At 29.1% G+C, this 27518-nt stretch overlaps 3 protein-coding genes across 3 annotated transcripts; 2 read left to right on the forward strand and 1 right to left on the reverse strand.

Annotated features, from left to right (window-relative positions):
* Positions 1–12877: 12877 nt before the first annotated feature.
* Positions 12878–15001, reverse strand: LOC105766208 (uncharacterized). The gene is made up of 5 exons (XM_012585613.2): positions 14383–15001; positions 14084–14120; positions 13690–13926; positions 13545–13592; positions 12878–13460 (listed from the first exon to the last, which is right to left on the reverse strand). Exons 1-5 carry the CDS (start codon positions 14751–14753, stop codon positions 13185–13187), a joined length of 969 nt encoding a protein of 322 aa, XP_012441067.1. The 5' UTR covers positions 14754–15001; the 3' UTR covers positions 12878–13184.
* A 1861-nt stretch (positions 15002–16862) lies between these two features.
* On the forward strand, positions 16863–17718 carry LOC105803280 (cold shock domain-containing protein 4-like). Its single transcript, XM_012635366.1, has 2 exons — positions 16863–16917; positions 17381–17718. Exons 1-2 carry the CDS (start codon positions 16863–16865, stop codon positions 17716–17718), a joined length of 393 nt encoding a protein of 130 aa, XP_012490820.1.
* Positions 17719–26054: 8336 nt separating this feature from the next.
* LOC105766143 (class V chitinase) lies at positions 26055–27437 on the forward strand. Its single transcript, XM_012585516.2, has 2 exons — positions 26055–27152; positions 27275–27437. Exons 1-2 carry the CDS (start codon positions 26069–26071, stop codon positions 27295–27297), a joined length of 1107 nt encoding a protein of 368 aa, XP_012440970.1. The 5' UTR covers positions 26055–26068; the 3' UTR covers positions 27298–27437.
* Positions 27438–27518: the final 81 nt, after the last annotated feature.

Raw genomic sequence — 27518 nt, forward strand, 5'->3', positions numbered from 1 at the left:
TTATTTAAAGAGTAAAAATAAAATAAAATATACTTGGTCCAATAGTTTTAGGTAAACCCATTTATTCCTCTCAAAATCGGCAAAATTTTAAAATCTTTTATTTTTATTAGAAGATAATAAAATTTTAATTTTAAATTGAAGTTTTATAAAATTAAATATATTTGATTTTTTTCATAAAAAGTCTTTTTATTAAAAATGGAGCATTTCAAACTCATATTTAATTTTGAGATGAATTCATTAAATCATATTTATATAAACTAACTAGTTTTCAATATGCAAAAATTATAAAATTTGCTCAAAATTCCTTTAAAAATATAAAAGTTTTCTTAAAATGCAAAACGAGAATTCCTAAAGTTTTCAAAAAATACCTTAAAATTCTTTAAAGTTTTTCATAAAATTCTAAGATTTTATAAAATTTTATGAATTTTAAAATTTTCAAAAGTATATTATAATTTTTTAAGTTTCTTTATAAATTTTAAAGTCTTTTCCAATTTTTCATTTTGATGATTTTTTAAGTTTTTCTGATATTTTTGAAATTTTTAGTTTTCTTTTTTATTTTTCTTGGCACATGGCAGTGAATCATTTGTTGGGTTGGGATTGATAAAAAAAATACGTTTTCAAAGTGATAATTTAATTGTAGTAGAAGTATTAAGCCAAATATATTGATTACATTTTTTCATCCACGGAGTGAGTGTACCATAAATTTAGTTTTAACTAAAATTATTCCTAAATGAATTGCTCTTAAATCTTTCTCTTTTTGGGGGAAAAAATGCTATGTTTGTAATTTGTATACTATATTTTCTTTGAGTAGTTACTTTTCATCCCCAGTATTTTCATCTTCACAAACATTAAGCTAAAGTTTTGGGTTTAAAACCAAATCGGAGTGACTACAGATACTCAAACCGGTTTCCCACTCCTACCGCGAGGGAAAATACTCCCGAAACCTATTTGAGTTCTGTTAGAGAGGATGACAGGTTTAATCGGTAATGTAGATTCCTCAACAACAACATTGCTATTCTGATTCTCTTAAGATTTAGTATACTCACCTACTATTTTAGAAAACTCAGGAGAGCTTCTTTTCAAAAAAATCCATACCAGCAACACCCACTTTTGGTTGTTTCTCTCCGTCTGCAAGCTCCGGTGGCTTGTCAGAGTCTATCAGGAAATCTTCCTATGTCGCAAGCGATTTCAACTGCTGCCCCACTGAAGCAATCGTCTTCTGGCACTACTCCGCGAATTTACGGGTTGCCTCTTAAATCCATTTTCGATTGTGTTGATGTCACCTAACTCTGTGACTTCAATTTTTCTGTCCATAAGTATATTTGGTAGAAAAGATGAAAATTAAAAAAAAAAATTTCTTCAATCTATTAAAAATACATAAATTTTTAACCAACCTTCACTTCTTTCTCTCCCTCCTCCAACCGTTCTAATTTAGAAGGAAAATTGTCATCGCTTTATTTTCTTTTATCTCACTTTTTTTTTCACCCAAGCATATTCAAATTTTATTTTCTTTTATTTTCTACTCAACTAAATACACCCTAAATAAATAAGTTTACAACTAATTATCGTATATAAGTGAAATAATATAAACGGATTTAAAATATTGTCATTTAATTCTTCTATAAATTCATATAATAATATCCTAAAGCTATTTGTGAAGGGTTTTTTAATTGCATTTATAATAATTACCTTAATTCACAGACCTCTCTAAATTTGTTTAGGATTTTCTTAAAAAATATAAATATGAAATTCATAGATGAATTTTGATTTCATGTGATTTTATACATGAATTTTTTAATTTGATTCAATTTTCACATATCACTAACAATATTATTGAGTTAGCACCATTTTAAATTAATATATTGCATACACAAACAATTATATTAATCCAATATGAAAAATAAATGTATGCATTTGTTTTTTTAAATGTATACAATTAAATCAAAATTAAAGTTTCATGTATACATATAAACCAAAATTCAAGTTTTATGTGTATAATTACACCAAATCAAAGTTTACATATCAAATTGCACATTGCACAAAAAAAAGTATTTATCGGTCGAACCAGTCCGCTTTGGGCCAAGCTTATGTTTATATTTTTCAACCCCGACCCATTTTATTGTTTATAAATAATAAGTATAAAAATAACTCCATATTAAATTTTACATATTTTTATAATTAAATTTAAATAAATTATTATTTTAAAACAATGAAATTGGTCTTGGTGGGTCAACTTCGGGCATAGAATTTTTTGAAATCAGACCTCAGCTCAACTCGGTCTGGTCACATCTGTTTTTAATTTAAAAATTGGAATCCACTTGACAACACTATTAAATAAATTATATTAATTTTGAATATGTGTTATCAACTGGAATTTATTTTTTAAATTAGAAAATTAAACATTAAAATGTCACATATTCAAATATAATGAAAATCTATTAATAATATTACCAATTAGATTGTAATTTTAAATAAAAATAGAGAGATTAAATTTTAAAAATAAAAATAAAAATCAAGGTACTAAATTTCTAAAGCTCAAGAGTATAAAGACTAATGTCATATTTAGAGTAAAGATATTAAATTTGTACTTTGTAATGATTCGGATGTAATACTTTTGACATTGTCAATCGACGTGATTATGATTATACCTTTCTTAAAAATATTTTTAAAAAATGTATTCATCTACTAAAGAGCCAACCACAAATCTCGAACATGAGTCAAAAATGAACATGAAAAATACAAAAAAAAGCATTAAATTAATAACAAATTAAAATTTTAAGAATCCCGTTTTATATAAAAGTGTGGGAGTGTTTTTAATTACAAAAATAGTTATACTTGATTTTCATTATGGAGTAATGATGAGCAAAATCATGTATCTAATTATCTTCTTAATCACTATTTAATCTCATTAATGCTACTCATCATCTCAAAACCCTATTCATATTTAGGCAAGGAAGCTAGTCAGAGTCGACTACCCAATTAGCTAGCTAGTAGAAATATCATCATCTTTTTGAATATGTTTCTTTATGTATAAATGCATTGCATCTTTCCCAAATCATCTTTTCATTGCTTTGGCTTTTTATATATATGTCATTTTCCACGTTTCTTACATAATTTCATTTTTGTCATGTTTAAGAATGTTGATGTACCATATAAATATATAAAACTTAAGAGAATTTTGACCCCAAAAAAACTAAATGAAGGCGATCTTGTCTGTTCACACATGTGATGCATTTACCCTACATTTTAGGCTGGCTGATTTTGTATAGAGGCAAATTGGATTGGATTAATTCATGTTATTTCCTATACAGTCAAGTGGTTTTAAGTCTATGACGGTCTTGGGTTCAAGTCATTTTAAATTTAAATAATTTCGAGTTCGAGTCATTTTGAATTTAAGTATTGAATTTTTCAAGTTGTCTTATCTCGAATTAGATCTATTTACACTTGATCATTCAAATTAATTTAATACAAGGATTATGATGAGTTGAATAATTTTATATTTAAGATATTTGGATGTTTTAAGTTTAACTATTAAATCAAGTTCAATTTCTTAATTTATTTAAATAAATTAGAAAATTAATAATAATCATAAATAATTTTTGAAATAAATCGTCATAAATTCAAATTAATTAACCTATATTATAAAGCCTTTTGAATGACTAAATAGATGTTATTTAGGTTTTTTTTTACAAAAGATAGTTATTTAGTTTATTTTACATTTTCATTATAAAGTTTCGATATTTTTATTGGGGTTAGTACTTGGTACACTAGTAGTATATTTTTTTATTTCACAAATAATCTTGAAAATTCGACCAGTCTCTTTTCTTAAATATTTATTTTTTAATATTTTACTATTCCCCATAAGACACTTGTTAATCCTCCGACTCCACTTGTAGAGTGTAAAACTCCATTCTCAATATACCAAAAGGAGATTAATCAAAAATCATTTTAAGATTTCAAATAAATCAAATAAAAGTCAAATTCAAATTTTTAAAGATTTTGAAGTCAAATAAAAACAAAATCAAAAGTTTTTGAGATTTTGCATTGTATTTTGATCATTCTCTTTACTTATTAAATTTATTTGCGAATAAAGAGAATATATATATTATGTGTAGTCTTGTTTTTGCAATTTGCTATCAAGATTTCATGACATAAGATGAAATTGCATATTTTATAACAATAGATAAATGATACTTACAATTTACAAGCTATTTAAAATAAAACAAATTAATAATTTAGGTTATAAGTATTGTTTTGCGATTTGTGAAAATTGAATCAAATTAAAATTTTATGTATAAAATCACACAAAATCAAAGTTCATGTATAACATTGCACATTGGACCAAAGTTCATGTATAATTTTGATATTTATCCTAAAAATTAAATACATGAATATTATATTTTATCTAATAAGGGTAGATTTGTAAATTATCATCACATTCTCAGAAAAGTACTTAGTGAATCAAAAGTGATAATGTAACTTTTCCAAAATTTTAATCAATACCTTTCAATATATATCAAACATTATAAAATATTTTTCTTGGCAACCACAACACCAACAATAATATTTACACGTGTAAAGTTATTTCTAGTTCACATATTGAAGAGACAACTCAACATGCTTAACAATAAATAAGGTACAAATGATTTAGATTTTAACATATTTAATAATTAATACAAAAATAATGAAATAAGCATGATACATTTAAATACTATTAATTAAATATTGATATAATCAATAAGGTTATACATGAGGTAACATGCAACTAAGGATATTTGGGGATTTAGCTTAAGTTCAATTGCACTTATGCGCATTTTATTTTAATATAAGGGTTAAAGAGGAGTTATGAGTATTTATGTATCTAGATTCTATATTAATATTGGGTTGGTGTCACGAGTTAAATGCAATTTAACTCAATAATGAAACTGTAAAAAAAATCAATTTAGATAGGTTTAAATCATCAAAGTACTTGTTCTCTTTTGAAATTTAAAATTTAGTTATTATACTTTAATTTTGAGACATTCAATTTCTGTACTTTTTTTATTTAAAATCTTGGTCCCTCCATCTAATTTTATCGTTAGAGTTAACAATGTTAAAGATAAAATAACTTTTTTGCCCTCAACATTTACAACTTTTGTCAAATTTGTCATTATTGTTTAAAAGTACATAAAATTAATTTTTCATATTTTAAATATTAAAACAAAAATATTTAAAAATGAAAATAATAATAACTCATAAAATAAAAAAATTAAAAATATAAAAAAATCTAAAAAAATCTAAAATTCAATGCTATCTAAATTGGACCAGACCAATTGGGGTATAAAAAACCAGTTGGCCCGCAAACAAACATGGACTGGTTGAATCGAGCTAAAAAATCGATTGAATTGATTTCAAACTGGTTTGACCAATTGGTTCTTGGAATGACCTATCCAATCGGTTCAAAGCAAATAAATTATTAAAAGAATTATAAAAACCGATTCAACTATCAATTCAACTAGTGTTTAATCCTGGTTCAACCAATCTATACCGGTTCGCAAATCAACCAAGTTTTTACCTCTTACTGGACTAAAAAATATATTTTTAATATTTTAAAAAATACATATATTTTAAAATTTTATGTTTTTTAATACAAAAATATTTTTAAAATTTATGTAATTTTAAAGGGTAGGGACCAAATTGACAAAAAATTATAAATATTTAGGACTAAAAGCTATTTTAACTTTAACATCATTAACTCTAATGGCAAGATTAGACAGAGTGACCAAGATTTTCAAATAGAAGAGTATAGGGATCAATATCTTAAAATTAAAATATAGGACTAAATTTTAAATTTAAAAGAGTATAAGTACCTTTGGTGTATATAAACCAATTGAATATATAAGGTAAGATACAACTAAGGATATTTTATAATTTACTTAAAACAAACCGTTTATCATTATCTTCCATTTTATCTATATCTTCCTTAAAAAATAAATAAATGTAAATTATAAATAGGTCATTTATTTTAAAATAATTTTCTATCATTTTAAAATATTTATGCAATTTACTTGAAAATAAATTATTATCAATTATCCTCACAGAATTATGTAAGTTCCTTTTTACCTATAAGTCACTTGAAAAATCTCTCTTTATAGATATATTATAAAAAGATTATTTATTTTAAAATATTTTTCAATCAATTCTTTTATCTTGTATATAAATAGATATCAAATTTACATGAAAATAATATTACTCGTGAATGTTTTAACAAAAAAATAGTGTCTGAAAATAATATTACTTGAGAAAGGATGGTATAAAACATAAATATTATTCATTTCTAATAGTTTGATGCTAAATCAGTAAATTCATTTTAAATTTTAGAATTTTCATTTATCAAGATAAAATATTCACGTGATATTAAATTCTTAAAAAATATGACGTAACCTCATTATTTCTTACAATTATTTTTCATCAAAATTAAAATAAAATTTAGTACTTTTTAATAACGTAAGCGCAATTGATTCACTAATAAAAACACAAATGATAACTTAATTGTTTGTGGTGAAGTAAGTAAAATAGGAAAGGGCGGTGATTCCCACGCAATCTAAAGGAGAGTTAAGAAAGAGGTCCGCGTGTTCCGAAACGGAAAGCACCAAAAGAAAGTGTGTTTTTAGCAGAATATCAACGTGTCATCTTTCTATTGAGTAGGCGGTTTACAGGATGGGACCCACCCAGCAGTTTAGAATCCAAACCCCAAAATGCAAAAGCCAAAATGCAAAGCGGCAGCCTTTTTTTTAATTTTTTTTTTATTTTTCTTTTTCGGATAACGACACGTTGGTCGCAGGATATCAGAGACAAGAACTTGCTTGGAATTCGGAAATTGGTGGGTCCATATCTCATAATTAAACTGTACCCGCACTCACTCGATCTAACCCCCTTGCCCTTTGCGGCATTTGACTTTTTCGTTTCCATTATCCTCTCTTTTTCCTACTTTTAAAGTTATTCACGTTCAATTACAATTTAATTTGGGTATAATGACAAATTTAATCTTCAATATTTATATTTTTATTAATTTGATCATTACTTTTTTAACTAAATTTGATAATTAATTTTTTTTAAAATAGTTAAATTGATTTTTTAATGGGAATGTTAAATAAAACAATAATTTTTTAGCAATATTGGTGTGCCAGCCTACATTATAATCCATGTATATTTTATATTGAGATGATACTATTTATCTTATATGCCACATTAATAAATAATTTAAAAATTACAAAAAAATCAAAAAATCAAAAAATCAAAATTAAAAATAATTATAAGAAGTTCATAATTAAAAAAAAAAAAGAAACATGAACTACACATGAATCATCATAAGAAGAATATATTTTAGATCTAAGTCGATCTGATAATCAGTGTTGGAGATCGAAAAAAAAAGCTGTTTGGGTTTTGGTTATTAGATTCGTGACGTTGAAAGTTGTTTCATAAATAAAGTGAATTGTAAAAGAGAAGGGGAGGAGAACTTTCGATTGATGTAGGTGGTGCGAACAGATAAAACCATAGATCAACGATTTTAACAACACAATGATTTAAATGAAAATTTTGAATAGTTTAATGATTATTTTGTAACTTTTTGAAGTTGAGTGACCAAAATGTAAACACACTAATAGTTAAATGGCATTAAAGACTAATTTACCATTAAATGCCTAAAAAAATATTCATGAGACTAGGCCGATTAAATGAAAAATGACGGGAATGGAACAATTTTGGAAAAATGCTTCAAGCTGGAAGCTTTTTCAAGTGATACGTAGAAAAGTGCTTCTAGCTGGAAGTTCTTTCCACCAAGTCAGCAAAAGCACTTCTAGCAGGAAGCTCTTTTCCTCTGATTTTTCCAGCGCTGGTTTTAAGTGTTGGGGTTTTGTTTATTTAAAGTAAGGTTTAGGGTTTTTTGAGATTTTAAATTAATTATTTTGTAATAATTGTTTGAGATGTTAAATAATAATTTAATTCAAAATTAAAAAAAACATTGTATTTTTACACCAATCGTATATTTAAATCCCGAAAATTGAATTAGATTCATAATTGAAACTTTCGTCTACTTTGCAAGGATAAAGTATTAGTCTTAATATTAGAGTGGTAGGCGATTTTCCGAAAATTATTTATTAACGGAAATATGGTTCTTATCATGACGTACATGAATTTGCCATTGATAATTTGAAAACAATGAATACTTGGTATTAGAAATTTTTTAGGAAAATATTAAGATAATTTAAATAAATAAAATTGAGAGAGCAAAATTTTTTTTAGAGAATTTAATTGGGTTTTGAGAGGAATTTGAGAGAGTTGAGATTGAATTGGAAATAAAAATAAAATGGGGGGTCTATAGGGTAAATTTTTTTACCGTTGGGGGGCAACGGCTAATTAAACAACCGTTGAAAGTAGGTGACCGCTGGGGAAAAATAGCTTCTGCGCAAAAATGGCAGAAAGAGCTTCAAGCTGGAAGCACTTTTCTGCGCATCACCTTAAAAAGCTTTCAGCGGGAAGTGTTTTTCAAAAATTGACCAATTCTCGTAATTTTTCATTCAATCTGCCTAGTCCCGTAAATATTTTATTTTTTACATTTAACGGTAAATTAATCAAAAGGTTGTTTACCCTAAATTTTATTATAGTTTTTGTGTAAAATTTATCATAAAATAATAATTAAAATTTGTTATACATAATCATCTAATTAGACCAATCATTTTGATAAAGAACGAGTTTACTCATAAAAAGGGTTCATCCAACTTAAGACTCCTACATGCTTACCACTGTCGGGTCACATCAAGATTTACTTGAAAATTCCTTTTATCGCATCTGATAGGATCCTCATTACTTTTTTTACCAATTCTTCGTAATACGATGAATCACATTCTATCATATCTTAGTAGAGCTTTTCATAATCCTATACTATCAATTTTACACGATAGGATACATGTACAAAGAGGCCCACACCAAGCCCTTACTTTACATAACTCCATCCCTTGAGGCTCCAAGCTATTACTCCATGTTAGAGGGATACACATATTATTATCGTAGCTCAAGAGGTCTTGGCATTTCTCCTTTAAAATTTTAATTAGGCTCTTCAAAATTTAAAATCCTCATTACATTTTATTTTTTTGAAAATTTTTATTAACCTCTCTTATTATTCTTTTTAAAAATCTCATTAATCTCGTAAAAAAATTTAAAAAGTTTAATTAGACCCTCAAAAATTTCTTTTAAAGAAAATTTCATAAACTTGTAAAATTTTTGAAAATTTAAGTGGCACCCAAAACTTAATTTTAAGATGTGCGACTACTCCATTGTCAACACTCTGTTCATATCTTACCATAGCTCTCTAAATACTCTCAAACAACTTTTAACGACCCTAGCATATCCCACGTATTCTATCAATGAAAATAATTGAGAGGAGCCTTCCCTAACCTGAAAGATTAATCACCCTTAAGCTTAAAAATGGTAATGAAAGATTAAAGGTCATGTCAAAATAATTAAAGATTAATCCAGCTAGAAAAGAAGAGTGAGAAATGTAATGCCTGATGAAACAAGTTGCTTAATGATTAATTAATATTTAATGGCATCCAGCTAAACACAGCAATGCTGTTTTGATTGAACATTTTTTGGAACCCATTTGGTGAATGGGGGATGTCTTAGTCTTTCTTTCAAACTACAAATCCAAGAATTTGGATTCAAATGCAAAATTTATAAGTTTAATTATATTATATGGTGGTTGGATTAGGCAACCTCCAATTTAGGATGTGAGGATTACTTTTGAAATCTAATTTTATAAATTAAAAAGAAAAAAAACCCTAAGCGAAATTGAACTTGAATTCTTATAAAATCAAATGAACCCTAACTCATGAACCATACAAAAGTTGTTTGAGAAGAAGATGATATTATGATGGGGATGTGCGTTGGGGGGTCTTATGTCTTAATCACACCTTAACAGTCTGGTCCACTCACTGCATACAGGAACCAGACAGCACCTCTTTACTTTTTGTAAGACTTACAACAACCATGTTCCATGGATCATATGCTTCCAAATCCTCTACTTCAAGCCTTTGTGACATGGGTCATAGTTTTGCATTTTCAATAACAAAAGGTTAATGCATCTTGGGAACAATTTAATGGAATATCCCAACCTCTTTAACTTTCAATCCATACCATAAATGACATCCTTTAGGGTTAGCAAAGAGCAACGTGAAACATGGTGGAGAAAATGATTACAGAAAACAAGAAAGTGGGATTATATGAACAAATCATCAACCACTTGAATGCCCATTTTGCTTTATTAAGAAAATTACAAATGAGGACACATCATTTTATTTTATTTTAAGGTTTCTGGTTATTATAGTTAATTATATTGGAGAAGTTTGGTGAGCATTAGGCGGAATCAAGTGATGGGTTTTTATAGTTTAAACAAAGGTTTGTGGAAGTGGAACTACTCTCTCTATATGCCATTTTTAGTATTCCAAAAGGATTGCTCAATGGACAAAGAGTTGTTCATTTGAAGTCATAAGTGGTATATTTTGATGACTGATATGAACACAGCAACATGTTCACACACAATTACTCTTTAATTAATAAAATGGACCATATTTTTTAAATGCACAATTTTGCTTCTTATATGAGCCAGGGCCAGGGGGCTTTGCTCTCAAAATATTTTAAAATTTTTAATTAGACCCTTTTTCTCATTAATCCTTCAATTCTTTTTTAAAAAATTAATTAGGCCATCCAATTAGGTTAATGAAATGTTCCATTTTATAGATTAATTCCATAAAAAATTATGATGCTTCGTTTTTTTAAAAAAATCATTCAAGCAGTCGGTTCGATTAAAAAATCATTAAAATTAAATTTTTTTAAAAATAATAAAACTTTGGTTCATTTGATTTATACCAGTTCTCAATTTAATCGATTCAAATTTTTTCTCTAGACTAATACCTTGATCGATTCTTGATCTGAACAACAAATTCAATCCAATTCAAACATCATTGACCTAAAATTCGAACCTCAACCGAAAACCCCATTAGCAATTACTAAAATTTTCATTACTTGTCATTCAACTTGTAGTTGTAATAATTTGAGACATGCATTTGACTTATAGTCTGCTGAGGATAAAGTTTAAGATACCCCCATAAAAGCAAATTTTCAAAGGTTTACTCACAAATTTCATTAACTTTTTCACCATTTATGAAAATAAAATGAATTATTTTTCATTATATCCTTGGCATGTTGTGGAAAACAACTTAGTCTAAATATAGCCTTGGTTCCCTACACCCTAGAAAAAATCAAAACACAAAGGTGTTAATTATAGAGTTGTTAATAACAAAAGAAAATAGAAAATACCTTTAAAATATTAATTAGCATATATGTATCTTTAGGATGTACATATAGCAAATCTGGCTACAACCATGTATGTACATATATGCTATTAGTTCTCGTATTATGCATAATTTATTGATTTAGTCTCTATGTTTTAATTTGATCATTTTAATCTTTATATTTTTGAATTGTGAAATTTTAGTTCGATTTAATAGCAACCTTTCAGTTCATTAAATTAAGTTATGTTATTTTCCTATATAGTAAATATTATCATGTGTGTAATACCTTGTTAGCTTGCGATGGATTGAATGTTTGTTGTTTGCGTTAAGATCGAAATTTCAAAATTTGAAAAGTACAAGGATTAAGAATGATTAAATTGAAGAATATAGACTAAATTTATAACTTTACACATGATACACGATTAATAGCGAATTTAACCAAAATGATTTAATTTCTACTATTTGAGTTCGAATTGGAATTTTAAAATTGAAAAGCACATGAACTGAAATTGTTAAAATTAAAGTATAAGGATTAAATCTACAACTTATGCATATTGCATGGACAAATTAGTAGGTTTTATTTAGTTTATGTCATTAGAAAAAGACTAAAACGCTAATTTTTTTTGAAAAATCATAATTTTTATTATAACGATATTTATATATCTCAATAATTTTAATATTTTTTTATAATTTAAAGAACTTGAATTACAACCTTAAAACAAATCTCAAATTTTAGCCAAATAAAATTGAAAGAGTTAAAAATTTGGGTATAGATTGAATTTTTAGTGTTGATACTGATTTTATATTTTTTATATAATTTTTCCTTTCACCAAGGACAAGTGTGATATATAATTTAATACAGAAAAAATATTTGACTTATCGTTGGTGCATATAATGTTTAATTATGTTCAAATAAAGTAATTAATATTTATGTATATGCTCTCTACTTTTTTGCTTTATTTAATAATGAGGTGTCATGTTATTATTCTTTGATGGTATGTGAAACTTATGTATCGATAGTGCATCAAATGCTACTATATATATAATGAGAAAGTATTTAGTACGATGACAATAGAGTTTTTAAACTTTACAAGTATGATTAGAGGGTTGACACGTGTCTATAAGAGCATAATAAAATATTTAAAGAAAAAGAGACACATGTCAATTTTTAAGACTACTTAAAGGAATAAAAATTGTTAACGTACCAAATACATACCCATATATATATTTTAATGAACATGTTCTTTTAGTCAAAAGTGACCCAAGTATATGAAGAAAAGTGACAAGTAGTGGCAAACCTTCAAATTCAAGGTTGTTTAATTTACAGCCACCAATCTCTTTTTAGTTTATAAATGGCAGATTATTATGGCCTCATTTGATTGTGGGCGACATGTATCGAATTTGCCATTAAATTTAGCCGAATTCCAGCCATGGTATCTTCACCATTGTTTAGCCAAAAATAAAACAAACAAAAGTGAAGTTTGAAATCTTTAGCCATTGTAATGGGTTGGGTTAACCAGTGCAACTTTGGGTCCTTTTCAATGGAGTTTGTGAACGAAAGTAATGCATATATTTTCCCTTTTTTCTGAATGTTTGAGAGTTTTTACATGGACCAACTTTGTAATATCATACATGAAGTTCTTGATCAAGAAGCATACATATGAATGAATTCGAAGAACCCCTTATCGATTCAATCGTTCAAAAGCCGGATCCGGATCAAACAGAGACTACATATCTGTCATTACAAACCTGGGATGGGAGAAACAGATCATCAACCACCGGCTGCCACTCACTGGGTGATGCCAGCCAAGTACATCAAACATACTTGGAGACAATGCAACTATCTGTCCCAACTCATGATTCTTCCTTTTCCTTCTTTGCCTTCAATCTCAAGCATTTACAGTGTTTATGTTCTGTAATACTTGGGGTAGAAGTAAGCTGTTTAGCCGGTTTCGAAATCGAAATCTTCTCTATCGTGCTTATGAATTTGCGTAGATGCTTAATGTACTCTGGGAAAGTTTCGAGGTTGCAATGGCCGCCACCTTTCACCCATAATGGATCATATTTTTCCTTTGAAAGTTCCCATAATCTCTTCCCATGAGACCAATCAACAATCTCATCATCTGTTCCCTGCAAAGGGTTTATCAAACAAAATGAATGAACCATTATTACATTTGGACGAAGATAGGGGACATAAGAGATGAGTATACTTACATGAATAACTAGAACCGGACATTGGACGCGCCGTATTTTGTCAATGTTCTGCAAGCATAGTTCCAAAGAGCTTTTCGATTAATACGAAAGGGAATAATTTATTAAGCTTGAAAACCGAATAGACGAGTTCATAGATGAAGCTTACTTTGAAGATATCGAACCAGAAAGTCATCTTGACGGGATACAAGACCCGAATGCCGGAAAGGATGGCACTGTGAAGAACAACTCCGCCTAGTTTCTTAACACGAGAAGCTAAGTGTAGAGTTGGTCCACTTCCAACAGATTGACCATACACTATCAAATCTTCCTGCTTAACTCCATATTCTTTCTTTAAACAATTGTACACTGCCTCTATGTCATAATATGTGTTGAATTCAGTTGGCTATTGCAATTGGAATTGCAGAAGATTAGCAAATTTATCATGTTATGGGTCATTTTTAAAATAATAAAAAAACCTTTTTTCATAAAACACATTTTCAAGCAATTAACAGTGTGGTTGACCCTCAAAATAAAGACAACAATATGAAGGATTCCTTTACCTTGCCCGTAGATGCTCCATACCCTGAATAATCATAACTGCAAAATAAAGAACAAAAGGCTAATATAATCACATCACTGAATGATCATGCCCTGGGAAAAAAACCAATTTCACATATCAAGGCAAAAAGGAAAACAAATTGAAAAAATAAAAATAAAACAGGAGTTCCATATGACAAACACATCATGTTCTCCCTCAAGTTTTCTGACAAATAATACAGACAGAACACAAAAAAGAAACATTAAACCTTGAAAAAAAGTGAAGCCTGTCAACATAATAAAAAGGAAGGAGAAGGGATACCTCATAATGTTGACACGAAGGTGGGCTCTGAGTTCATTGAAGAGTTCATGCATCTGGCCTAAATCAGCAGCATTGCCATGGGAATACAAGAGGGTTAAACGAGCAACAGGGTGTCTCCAAAAGGTGGCTATGATTTTATTCCCGCCTTTGGTATCAAGCATATGAACATCTATGTTCTTGTCGGCTGTCACCCCTTGCAAAACAAGCTTCCCACTTTCATCCTTATGTACATCGTACGTTGGTGGGTCTGGTGGGAAAAATGCAAACCTTGCGGCCACATTCGACGTCACATTCCCCATTTCACAACCCAAAAATTCCCAACTTCTTTTTTCCCCTTTTTCTCTTTTCAGATATGAAACTGCATAATACATGCAATCAACATAAGGCCAAGGAGGGAAAAAAAAAGAAAGAAGGGTTTTTTGGGTTTTTGTGGATCCGATCTAAATGGGTGAGCGCTGCAACTGTGTTCTTGAACAAGAACGAAGGCCTAGAAAATATTGATAGCTAATAGCTATAACAATTAACAACAACCCCTTTTTATTTATTTTTTAATTGCTTTCAAGGAGCTTAGAATCAATGGCTGTTTTCATCATCGTCTATCTGCCTTCTATTTTTCTTCTGTTTTGTGATTGACACCACCTAGTTTTGTGTTCGACGAAATGTCCGATTTACCCTTTTTACGCTGAAACTAATTATCTGCTAAATCTCCAAATAAATTCAAGTATACTTTTTTTGTTATCCAAATATATCGGACCGAAATTTTGTTTTACTTGAATCCCGCCTAATTTTCCTTTTTTTCTAAATTGATTTTGATTTTTTTAACTAAAGATTACCATTTTTAAATTTATTTTTTTATTCAGATTACATCTAATCTATGCTCCAAATTTATATTTTATATTATTTTAAATATTATATTTTTAGGAAATTATTTTGAATTTTATTTTTATTTTTATTTTGGTGAGAGAAAAGAAAAGATACTCGCAACCCTCCTTCCGTTATTCAATCTGTTTTTCTGTTTTTTTCTTTGAGAATGTATTCAAGTTCCCGCGCCTAATTACCGTTGATTTTGAGGGTGCTGATTCCGAAATTTGGATAGCTTCAATAGCCTCCAAGCTGTTTATTTGTATTAACATTTCGTTTCCTTGTTTTTTCTGCACCAATAATAAATTATTGTATTGAGCATCTCCCTATCTATCGACAAAAATTGATGATCCAATCTCCGTGTTTAAACTTTATATTCTTTATTGTATTAGTAGTGAAGGTTTTTAATCTCATAAGCCACCTTAAATAATTACCACGTGTTTCATTTATTTAAATATCAAACTAGATCACACTTTCTTAATTTTATTTGTAAAGTTTTAAAAAATAAAATATCATCTGTATGAAATAATTCATATTTCAATAAATTTGTGATAAATACTATTATTGTTTACGTGGAAAATAAAATTCACAGATTCCAACAATAATATGTGTTTCGTTAATTTAAGTTTTATTTATTTATTTTAAATACAAGACATGTATTCTTATTCTAAAATAATATATCTGATAAGAATACTTTTGTAAATTACATATTAATTATTTTAAAATTATATTAATCACTCTGATTAATATTTAATAATAAAGAATTTAAAAAAAGCTAAATCATTTTAATCCTACATCATGGAGTTCTGGGTATTAAATTTTGTTATAAAATAGATATTTGATTATAATAGTAATTAAATTTTGTTATAAAACAGATATTGATTATAATAGTAAAAAATTGAAGTAACGAAGAAAATTAGAGCATAATGACTTATTTGACTCTCTAATTTTGTAAAAAAGTTATTTTAATCATCTATTAAGTTTCACCTCTTTTAACCATTGAAGTTGTATTATTTTTAAATCACCTCAAAATGAATAAATAAAAAGTTAACGTTCGTTAACTTTGTTAACATGATGATTCACATGTATGTCCGCTAGTAATTTATCAAGTTTTTGAAATAAAAATATTTTAAATATTTTTATATATTTTTGAATTTTAAATTAAAAATTGATTAATTGATGATGTGGCATTGATGTGACAATCTATGTGTATACCATGTTAACAAAGCTAATATGTATTAATTTTTCAACTATTTTAAAGATAATGTAAATTAAAAAAATAAAAGGATAAAATAATTTTTTGATAAAATTGGACAACTAAAGGGTTTGGATATAACTTTATAGAAGCTCAAAATGAAGGGTGCTTTTGACATTTAAATCTCTAGGCTGAATGTTCCCTTCTTCCAAAACAATGGGTCGTTCCTAAAATCTAGTGCCTTTAAAATATATAATTTTACCCCTATAAAGTACTAAAATTAAATTTGATAGTTTCGAAAAATAATATATTTAAACATGATTAATAATATTTAATAAATCAGTAAATTGAAGAGAAAAAAAGGAAGTTGTGTAGAGATGGAGGGTTGAGATTTGGTCAAAGGTCTGGTTGCAGAGGAGGGAGGATGAGAGAAGACATCAGAAATATTGTCAGAAGCAGATATTCCCCTGTTTCCATTGGTTAGATATGACTTCAGGTTTCAACCCATGTTTTTGTAACATATGTCTATGCCTTTCTGCCTACTTGCAACTTAAACCATTTTAGCATAATTTTACGGGTAAACTATCAAAATAGTCATTTTTATTTTACTCATGTTACATTTTAGTTACTAACGTTATCGTGTTATAACATTCTAGTCACTGAACTATTAATTGTTGTTAAGGTGTAACGGTAAGCTGACGTGGCACGTTAAATCATCATTTCAAACGAAAATTTTAGGTTAAATTATACAATTGACCCCTATATTTTTTTCGTTTTGAACAATTTAATTCTTTTCTTTTATGTTCTTTTAACTTTTTTTTTCCATTCTCTTCTACTTCTCCCTCTGTTTTTCTCCCTTATCCATTTCATTTAACGTAATTTTTCTATGCTTTCCATTTGTTAAAACACCCGTTCTGAGGGTTTTCGTTGTTGATGGTGAAGAGGTCGAGTCTTCTGAAGGTCGCCCCAAAGCTGTTGAGGTTACTGGCCCCAACGAAAACCTTGTTCGTGGCTCCTCTAGATCCGAGCCCAGTGACCTTGGTGGTGGTGGAGGTTATGGCGGTGGTTATGGTGGAAGGGGAAGGAGAGGTGGTTATGGTGGAGGTGGCGATGGATGTTATAAGTGTGGTGAGGTGGGCCATTTAGCACGGGATTGTAGACAAGGTGGCGATGGCGGTGGTGGTGGAGGCAAATATGGTGGCAGTGGCGATAGCGGTGCTTGTTACAAATGTGGAGGCTCTATGCATTTCGTTAGGGAGTGTCTTGATAGTGGTCGCTAATTTTGATGAGGGGTTTAATTGAGTCATTCATATTTCTCCGATCCATCCTTTTTCCCTTTTCCACTACTATTTCTGTTAGTTTCGTTATTATCGTATGGTTTGCTTTTTATGTTTTCTTTTTTTAGTTTATGTAGAATGATTTCTCTTAGTCAGTTTGCTTTAATTTTGAAGTTGGCAAAAGGCTATAATAGGTGCTTTCGTAGTAGTCTTATGGTGAGTGTGTACATTAGTATTGATGGAAAAACAACAATGAAGAAGAAAATAATGTTAAAACTCACTGTCATCAAGTGTTTATATAGATATCATATAAATAAAAAGAAAAAAAATTAAATTATTCAAAAATAAAAGTATAGGGACTGGTTTTAACAAATGGAAAACATATAAAAACTACATTAAGAGAAATAGAGAAGGGAGGAAAACAAAAGGAGAAGCAGAAGAGAACGGAAAATAAACAAAAAAAAGAAAGTTAAAAAATAAAAGGAAAAAATTAAATTGCTCAAAACGAAAAAAATATAGGGATCAATTGTATAATTTAACCTAAAATTTGCGTTTGAAATGATGATTTAACGTGCCACGTCAGCTTACTGTTACATCGTTAATGGAAATTAACAGCTTAGTGGATAAAATGTTACAACACGAGAACATAAATGACTAAAATGTAATATTTCAAACATAAGTGACTAAAATGTAATCTAAGACAAACAAAAGTAACTATTTTAGTAATTTGTCCTAAGTTTTTTAGGTTTAAATTTGCTACACCAGAGGTTATACTTAAAAATTTAATACTTTCGGTCTTTTCCCTAATTTTACAAGATTATTAAATTAATTGTAAAAAATATAAATTAAAAAATAGTAAAAAATATAAAAGTATTAAAAAATTATTAAAAAGTTATGACTCATACCTGAGAAAGTTTGGGGTTATTTTTTATATGAAGGGATGAATTCAGCGTGGTGCTTAGGTTTTGTAATGGATGTATCGAAAGAAGGTGAAAAAGAAGGATTAGAGTAGATCTAGTAATATCAATGTAGGTATTGTAAAGAAGTGAACGAAGTGCATTAAGGTAGAGAGTAAAATTAGAGTAGATTTGGTAACATTGAGTGTAGTGACAGAAGGTGATCGATAAGGTGGATAAAAAGAAATGTGACAAGTTGAGAGAATTTTATTGACAGCTTTGAGAGTTAAAATGCCATAGTATCAAAAGCCACGTCACAAATTGTGAAGCGCTCCTATTTATAGTGTCTCAAGAATGGAGTTACAAAGTTGATAATTAATGGGAGTGAAAAAATTAACTTTTAGTTACAATGACATTAAGTTAGAAGGGAATGGTGATATAGCAAATAGTGGAGAAGAACTTACTATGTTTTTAAAAGACAGAAGAAACACTTAATATTCTAGAAAAATGTTAAACAAGAATCCTCTTAACTAATTACTAGTATATAGAGAGAGATGAATGAACATCATTCTTACAAATTTTTCTTCCTAAACTGTAGTTAGAAGAAGAGAAAGAAGCTTGGATTTCCACGTTTGCTATTAATCAAGATACACTAGTTTTTAACTTTGAAAGTTAAACCAAATTGTCATTAAAAGAGTTATAAGCCTATTTTTCGAGTTTATATTTTATTTAAATTCTCTCATTTTTGAACAGGTCTAACTAAAAAGCAAGTTAAGATTTCTACTTAATTTTTAGGGATCATAAATTTGGATATTTATAGATATTTCATTTTAATTAAATATGGATGTTTGACCTATTCTTTGTAAATTTAAATATTATGGGTTCAATATTGATTGAGCGTTAATTAGTTAGAATTGTTGTTATTATAACAACAAGAATAATTTGAGTTTGTGTTTTCATTCAGTCTAAAGATTTGAGGTATGAGTAGTGAGAAAATGGAATAAAAATGATATTATAGATTCGAATAATATTAGATTATTTGTAATGGAAATGGATATTAACCCTTGGATTTTCATTATTCTAATCCACTATACTTTTGGAAATATTAAGATATTGAATATCTAGATTTTTATTTCAAAAACTATTTTATAGTATCTCAATGTGGAAATTCAACAGAAAATTTAATTAATTCATATTCGAAATTTGATAATAAATAAATTCACATTTTAAAGCAAATTTATAAATTGGAAATAAGAGCTACAAATATTTGACACCTTATGAGAATTGAAATTATGTATGCAATACAAAGAGAAGTTTTCTTAATTTACATTTAAACAAGGTTTTCTTCACATTCCTATATAATATTGGAAATAAAAGGTGTGGAGAGATGTATCTAACAAATGAACAAAAGTTGAATCTGATCAAACATTCAATGCAAGAACATAAATTTGGGTTCCCATTTCCATATTTTAACACTGCAAAACCTTGAAGAAAAGAAGGAGTTGAGTGCTAATTTGGCCAAGTTTTGATTACCCAATACCCACAGACCACAAGCATTTTTTTTTCTTTAACTAAAATCAATGTTTCTCAATGATTTTAAAGGCCCTGAAATCATTCACCAGAGCCACAAATCAATATTTTTATTCTTTAACTAAAAACAGTTGTAATCTTTAATGAGTTTTTATTTATTATTTTCACAATTAACCAAAGAAAAAGAAACACATCAACAACACATATGGCCAAATCTAGCTGATATGCTTCAGTCCAAAGGAAGAGAGCGAGTCAAAATGGCCCATAGAATGCTTGGGATTTGGTGCACTAAAGTCGCAAAGATTAGTTCTAAAAAATCGTTACGATCTGCAACTAAAGAAGGCAACTGTTTAAAAGGTGTTTAGTAAAGCACAAAAGAGTCCCACATATTTATGTATTACTATGATTAAGATTTGTTGATATGGTATTCGTAAGGGAGGAGACATGAACGAGAATATGGTGCTATTATGGAAAGTCGGTTCATATTATAAGGTGGAGAGCTGAAGGTGATAAGTAAACAAGGAGGTTGAGGATGTAAGGGAACAGTATGAAGACTAGAATATTGGAGGGTCAATCCCTTCTTTATCGAGCTCTGAAGTATTTATAAGAGAGGTCCCATGTTTGGTAGTGATAATGTGATGATCTTGCTATCAAACTATCATTGTGGGATGCATGAGAAGGATGTCTGTAATGGGACACATTCTATCATTTCTTTTGAGTTGTGGTACAAAATTGATAGCTTAAAGAATCACATTCTCAAAAGGGTGAATTCGTGAAGGACAAGTGGATGAGAAAGAATCACATTCTCAACAGAAGGGTGAATGTCGTGAAGGACAAATGGACGAGAACCTTTCGGAAGAATGGGTGGCTAGCTTGCGAGAATGGTTGATCTTTTCTGGGAAAATAGGAGGTTGTTTGGAATCAGAACTTTTGGATTATTGATCCTTTGGTGACTAGCCGGTTGGTAGAGAATGAAGGAACTATATTGAGTAGCTTGCTGTGCTATCACGTTCCACAACATAAACTTTGGTTTAATGCACATTAACAACAGAATTCAACTTTCTTCCCTATAAGCCCTCGTTCAATTATAAAATTAAACAACAAAAATATCATCCTTTTGATCATCAACACCAGCATTCTATTTAAGAATTTTTATAAAGCTCTTCGGTCATACCAACTTCAACAGGCCCAGGCTGAGAGGGGAAATACCTATCTTTAGATGCACTTACAATGGTAGGAATATTTGTTGTAGGGATTTCGACTGAACTAGGAGGACAACCGATATTTAAGGATGCTGGATTCTTAGACTTCTCCACTGAACTTCCTTCAGGATTTGAGTTACAACTGCGTCGTCTGTAACGCCTGGAATGCGATGATATTAGGGATACAGATTCATTATCCTTATCAATATAAGGAGTGTTATTTTGATTACCAATTAATACAAGCTAGAGAAGGCGTGTTATGTTACAGGATCTCTGCAATCTTAAGGGCAGGAACCCAGACATGGATCTTTCCATGCTAAAACACCAGCCAAACCCTTCTACATATTATATTTTGCACAAGGACATTTATATATTAGTTCTCACCCTTCTACATATGGTCACCATTTTCACGCTACTACCAGTTTTTAGGCATTGGAAGGAGCCAAACCCTGACAAGTTACCTGGATCACCATCGCTGAACACCCAATCATTTCCACAAATGTTATTCAACTCAAGGCCAAGACCTGCATAGACAAAAATGTTCATCATTAGAGAGAAAGAGTCCCTGCAGCCAGATCTTCTCTTTTTACTCAACTTTAGATAATGGACCACCATTTTTCCCAACAATTACATTGAGATCTACACAACAACCTGTTTAATCCAAGCAATCCTCAACTTTTCATGCTAAACATCTACCACTAAGAAAAGAGATAATAGAAAAAAATTACTAAAGCATGCATTGAGGTCGGCGAAACTTACCATTTTCTAGCTGAAGTTGAACTCGGTCCTTTCTCCAAAGATGAGGTGGACGAGAAATTATTAGCTAGGTGTTATAAACATGCACAAAAACCGAAACATCCATATCTAAAACCATCTGACATTTCATTGTTGCTTAATCTAATACATAACCAATCAACCATTATTATATTATTATTACTTAAAAAGATTTAACATCTAAATTTACCAATATATTTTTGTTACATAATAATTTTTGTAACTGAAGTTGTTGAGTTATAAATTTCATAACCAATTTTATTATAACTAAAATATTTTCACACATCATTGTTAAAAATGCATTATATTTGAAAAAAAATTGTTACAATATATATAATTAAAATGATTTTTAATTTGTAAAGGTATTGTGCATACTTTAGACAACGGAGGTAAACGTAACAACCTCGCAACAACTTTTTATTGTTACAATAAAATTTTAACAACAACAATACATTATTCAATAAAATATCATTTTTCTTGTAGTGAAACTATCAAGTATTATTAAAACTTCAATTAAATTTGATTCGATAAATATAGAAGTATAGAAATGTTTTTTTTTAAACTAAACTTTGCGTTTTTGAAAATCCTATCTTACTTTCTTACCAAAGTGACACTTATTTATTATTTATTGAATCCGAAAACAAGGGAGAAGATAAAATTTGTGTAAGATACACCACACTCCCACATCTGAGTCAATGGTACCATTAGTGAATATCATTAAATCATTCTGGGTATTGTCTTTCTAAGTAGTGGATTGAATTGAGACTAAAATTGTGGTGAATTTTGATAATATATATCAAGTTTAGAGCTGAATAAAAACCTATTAAATTTTAGATCTGAGTCGAGTTTGAGTCTTGTTTCCATTACATTGCTATCTCTAAATGGGCCTGACAAAGCCCTATTAAAAGTCAACTGATGAAATTTGCTTGGAAAAGTCAATGATCAAGTTAGGAAGCCTTTTTGACGTCTTATTCACGTTATTAGTTACTTATTTTAAAGGAATTCATTTGGGTGAATTATCAAAATAGTCACTTTTATTTTCTTCAAAATTCAAATTATATTTTAGTCACTTATATTATTGTGTTATAACATTTTAGCCACTAAGTGTTAATTGTTGTTAGTAGTGTAACAGTAAGCTGATGTGGTACGTTAAATCATCATTTCAAACAAAAATTTTAGGTTAAATTATACAATTGATCCCTATATTTTTTTTCGTTTTGAACAATTTAATTTTTTTCTTTTACGTTAAGTTAAAAGAGATGAAGAATGAAGAAAAATAGAGGGAGAAGTAGAAGAGAACCAAAAAAAAAGAGATAAAGTTAAAAGAACATAAAAGGGAAAAAAAATTTCAAAACGAAAAATATGGCGACAAATTGTATAAGCTAACCTAAAATTTTTATTTGAAATGATGATTTAACGTGCCACGTCAACTTACCGTTACATTTACGACAATTAATGACTCAGTGACTAAAACATAATATTTCAAATAAAAGTGATTATTTTGGTAGTTTGCCCAGTTGAAAATATTAATTGGTTAACAATTACTTGTATACTTGAGTAATTTCTTGAAATATTATTATTTAATTAAAATCCAAATAGGATTATAGATATCAGATAAGTGTCTGAAGTTCTGCTTCAATACATATACATAGTAAATTCATAAAATAGTATTTACTTCTAATTTTAAACCGATTTGACTTTTGGGACTATAGATATGGATTATTGTGTAGGATTTGATTTTTCTTTTATTCCTAAAAGTGACACATTGATATGGAATACAGTCCTTTAAAATGAAATCCAATCCTTACTTTGACCAATTAACTTAATAGTTGTAATTTTGTAAGGTTAATATTATGTAAAAGTCAACATTTGATAAATAAATTTAATTTAATTTAAAAATATCAATTTTTAAATGATGATATTAGGTATATATTGTTTTAGGTTAAATTATGGATATGGTCTTTTTACTATATTTAAATTTAGGATTTAGTATCTATAGTTTAAGTTGATATAGTTTGGTTCTTGTGTATAATATCATTAGTTAGTCGGAATAATAAACACCCTTTAATTATACGGTTAAAATGTTGAGACAATTTTTTCTTAAAAAAATACTTATTTTAACTTATCATGTCAAAATGCTATGTATATATTGTACTAGAAAAATGTTTTTAAGATAAATTTATGTTAACTATTTTAATTAAAATAATTAAAATGTTAACTTTTGGATTAATAATAATATTATAAAAGTAAATCACCGAATTATAGTAAAATTAAAATATAAAATTGAGAGATGAACCATTATTTTATAATTGTTAAAAAACATAAAGGAGAGGTGTGGGACATGTTATTAAGAGTAGGGGTGAGCAAAATCTGATTCGATTTGAAAAATACGATAAAAAATTCAAATTTTGAATTAAATAGCTCGAGTTATTTGAGTTAATCAAGTTATTCGGATAAACTCGAATAAAAAATTAAGTTTTTCGGTTTAACTCGAATATGAATTTCACAATTTGAGTTATCCGAAAATCCAAATAAGAAAAGATATAACTGTGTCGTTTTGATAAATGTTTACTTTTTTAAAAGTTAAAATTCAAAATAATAATTAAGTTAAAAGGCAAAACTACGTCGTTTTGATAAATGTTTACCCATTAAGTTAAAAGGCAAAATCATTATATTGTTCATGTAGTTAAATAATCTTGTACTTCGTCTACTAGTTAAATAATCGGTCCATCTAAACGTAACATTAAGTATAAATAATAGGATTCGTTAACTTGACTCGATTTGACTCAAAATTTTTTGACTCGTTTCGATTTGAAAAAAAAGTAAATTGAGTTCGGTTGCTAAAATAGGATTTGTCAACTCGACTAACTCGAAAATTTTTGACTCGGCTCGATCGAATACTCACCCCTAATTAAGAGACATTTTTTAAGTACTTAATAACATTTCTTTTATATATATAGTATAGATTTTAATTTTTTAATAAATTAAATTATGAAATATAATTTAAAATCAAGTTACATAAATATAATTTAAATATTTTATCTAATTATAAATTGTATTCTATTATTTTATAAAAATTGAGAAGTTAGTTCCATATTTTTATAATCAAAAGGAAAGAGCTCAATATAAGTAATGAGGTAGAAAATTAGCCATCACAATGTCATGCATTGTCCAGCAAAGTTCTTAAAAAACCCTCCATACAACATCCATTCTCATAAACAAATTTGTCATACCATCCGCTATTCAGTTCTTCTACCTCAAGACATAATTCACCCAAAAGTCCTTCATCGGCCGCAAATATTCATTCACTCTTTTCCTCAGCAAACTTTGATCTAGAGTTTAACCATTCAAGAAATTAACTGTCTCTATGTAATCCATTTCAAGGATAATATTTCTAACACTTTTCTCACATGCTAGCTTAGGCCCCATAAAAATTGAGAAATTAGTCCAATAACTAATAGATACGTATATTTAAATTACAAAATTTTATTAATATATTGCATAAAATTATTGAATTGCTGAATTTTTAACATTATTACCTAAATTAATTTTTCAATTTTCAATAAACACATTAACTAAATTTTGATAAATTAAAGTAGAATAACTATTTTTCAATTAAACTCAAATATTTTGAATCAGACGTCATTATAGATTTACTTAGAATATAAAATATAAATTCCTCTATGAATTAGTGTTTTTACACCCAGAATATCCAGTTAAGTGACGGTAACAGATATAGCCAAATAAACCATATTGACCTTCACAAGTTATCGCAATAAGACGCAACCATGTAAGTCTAGGCATTGAAGTAATCCAAGAAGATTTCCAGGTTTGGCATTTGTTTAATCATAATAAATTCACTCAACCATCGCCCTCTATGGCTCTATCTATATATAGGTGGCGCTCCAAGCTATTTATTATACCATTCAAAGCTCCATTTGGAACTCAACAATGGCTGCAAAACTCCTTAGCTTTTTGTTTTTCAGTTTCCATTTTCTTGTTTTTCAGCTTCACTTCTCCGCCGGTCAGGATGTTGTTAGGGCTGCTTATTGGTCGGCAGGCAGTGAATTTCCCGTTTCCGATATAGACTCCACGCTTTTCACTCACCTTTTCTGCGCATTTGCTGATCTTGATTCTCAAACCAACCAAGTCACGGTTTCCTCGGCAAACCAGGCCCGATTCTCCACCTTCACTGAGACTGTCCAACTGAAAAATCCTTACATTAAAACACTCCTTTCAATCGGTGGGGGAAGTTCATCGGCATCAGATTTCGCTTCCATGGCTAGCCAAGCTAATACCCGGAAATCATTCATCGATTCCTCCATAAATATAGCTAGATCTTACGGCTTCCATGGCCTTGACCTTGATTGGGAGTACCCATCAACACCTACTGAAATGAACAACTTGGGTTTACTTCTAAACGAATGGAGAGTTGCTTTGGTTAATGAAGCCGCCAATACTGGCAACTCAAGATTACTTTTGTCGGCAGCATTTTTCCGCAACTCGGATTATTATACTCTGGATTATCCAATCCAGGCAATACAGAATAGCCTGGACTGGATCAACGTAATGGCTTATGATTTTTACGGCCCTGGATGGTCAACTGTAACCGGACCTCCAGCAGCGTTATACAATCCCGGAACTCAAGTTAGTGGTGATTATGGGATCACTTCATGGATACAATCAGGTATTCCATCGAATAAATTAGTTCTCGGCTTCCCTTTTTACGGCTATGCATGGCAGCTTGTGGATGCAAATAACCATGGGTTTTTTGCACCGACTAGTGGACCGGCTATAACGCCAAATGGAGACTTGGGTTACGGTCAGATCAAGGATTTTATTTCGGCCAACAGCGCCACTGAGGTATACAATGCGACGGTGGTTTCGAATTATTGCTACGCTGGGACGACCTGGATTGGTTTTGATGATACAGAAAGCATTACAGCCAAGGTTTCTTATTGTAAACAAAAAGGGTTGCTTGGTTACTTCGCATGGCATGTTGGCGCTGATGATGGTTGGACTCTTTCTCGAGCAGGTCAGTGAATGGTTTAATACCCATATATTCTCAATCTGAATGGTCTAAACCATTCTTTTTAGCCATAGCAATTTGTTTGATTAACTTATAACATTTTAATGGGTTTCTTTTTCATGTGGCAGCATCGGAAACTTGGGGATCGTAGATGCCAATTGCGAGTAACTAAGATATTTATACAGTTATACTATTACAAGTCACGAAATAATATGATCCTTGTCAATAAGAATGATGGTGACTTATTTAATAAATATAGTTGACAAGCTTAATCTCCTTTTATGATTTTCATTTTCCTTCTCTATTAGTAATTTGTACCAAAAAGAATAAATGTATAATATTATTTATTTTAATATTTAATTAATAAAAAAT

The sequence above is a fragment of the Gossypium raimondii genome, chromosome 7, assembly GCF_025698545.1.
Source record: "Gossypium raimondii isolate GPD5lz chromosome 7, ASM2569854v1, whole genome shotgun sequence".
NCBI lineage: Eukaryota > Viridiplantae > Streptophyta > Magnoliopsida > Malvales > Malvaceae > Gossypium > Gossypium raimondii.

Excerpts from the sequence above, each read along its gene's own strand:
- LOC105766143 (XM_012585516.2), top strand. The coding sequence starts at position 26,069 with ATGGCTGCAAAACTCCTTAGCTTTTTGTTTTTCAGTTTCCATTTTCTT. Across the intron at positions 27,153-27,274 it reads TTGGACTCTTTCTCGAGCAG|CATCGGAAACTTGGGGATCG; the intron begins GTCAGTGAATGG and ends TTCATGTGGCAG.
- LOC105803280 (XM_012635366.1), top strand. The coding sequence starts at position 16,863 with ATGAGAGAAGACATCAGAAATATTGTCAGAAGCAGATATTCCCCTGTT. Across the intron at positions 16,918-17,380 it reads ATATTCCCCTGTTTCCATTG|AGGTCGAGTCTTCTGAAGGT; the intron begins GTTAGATATGAC and ends TTGATGGTGAAG.
- LOC105766208 (XM_012585613.2), bottom strand. The coding sequence starts at position 14,753 with ATGTATTATGCAGTTTCATATCTGAAAAGAGAAAAAGGGGAAAAAAGA. Across the intron at positions 13,927-14,083 it reads ATGGAGCATCTACGGGCAAG|CCAACTGAATTCAACACATA; the intron begins GTAAAGGAATCC and ends CAATTGCAATAG. Across the intron at positions 13,461-13,544 it reads GTCCGGTTCTAGTTATTCAT|GGAACAGATGATGAGATTGT; the intron begins GTAAGTATACTC and ends AACCCTTTGCAG.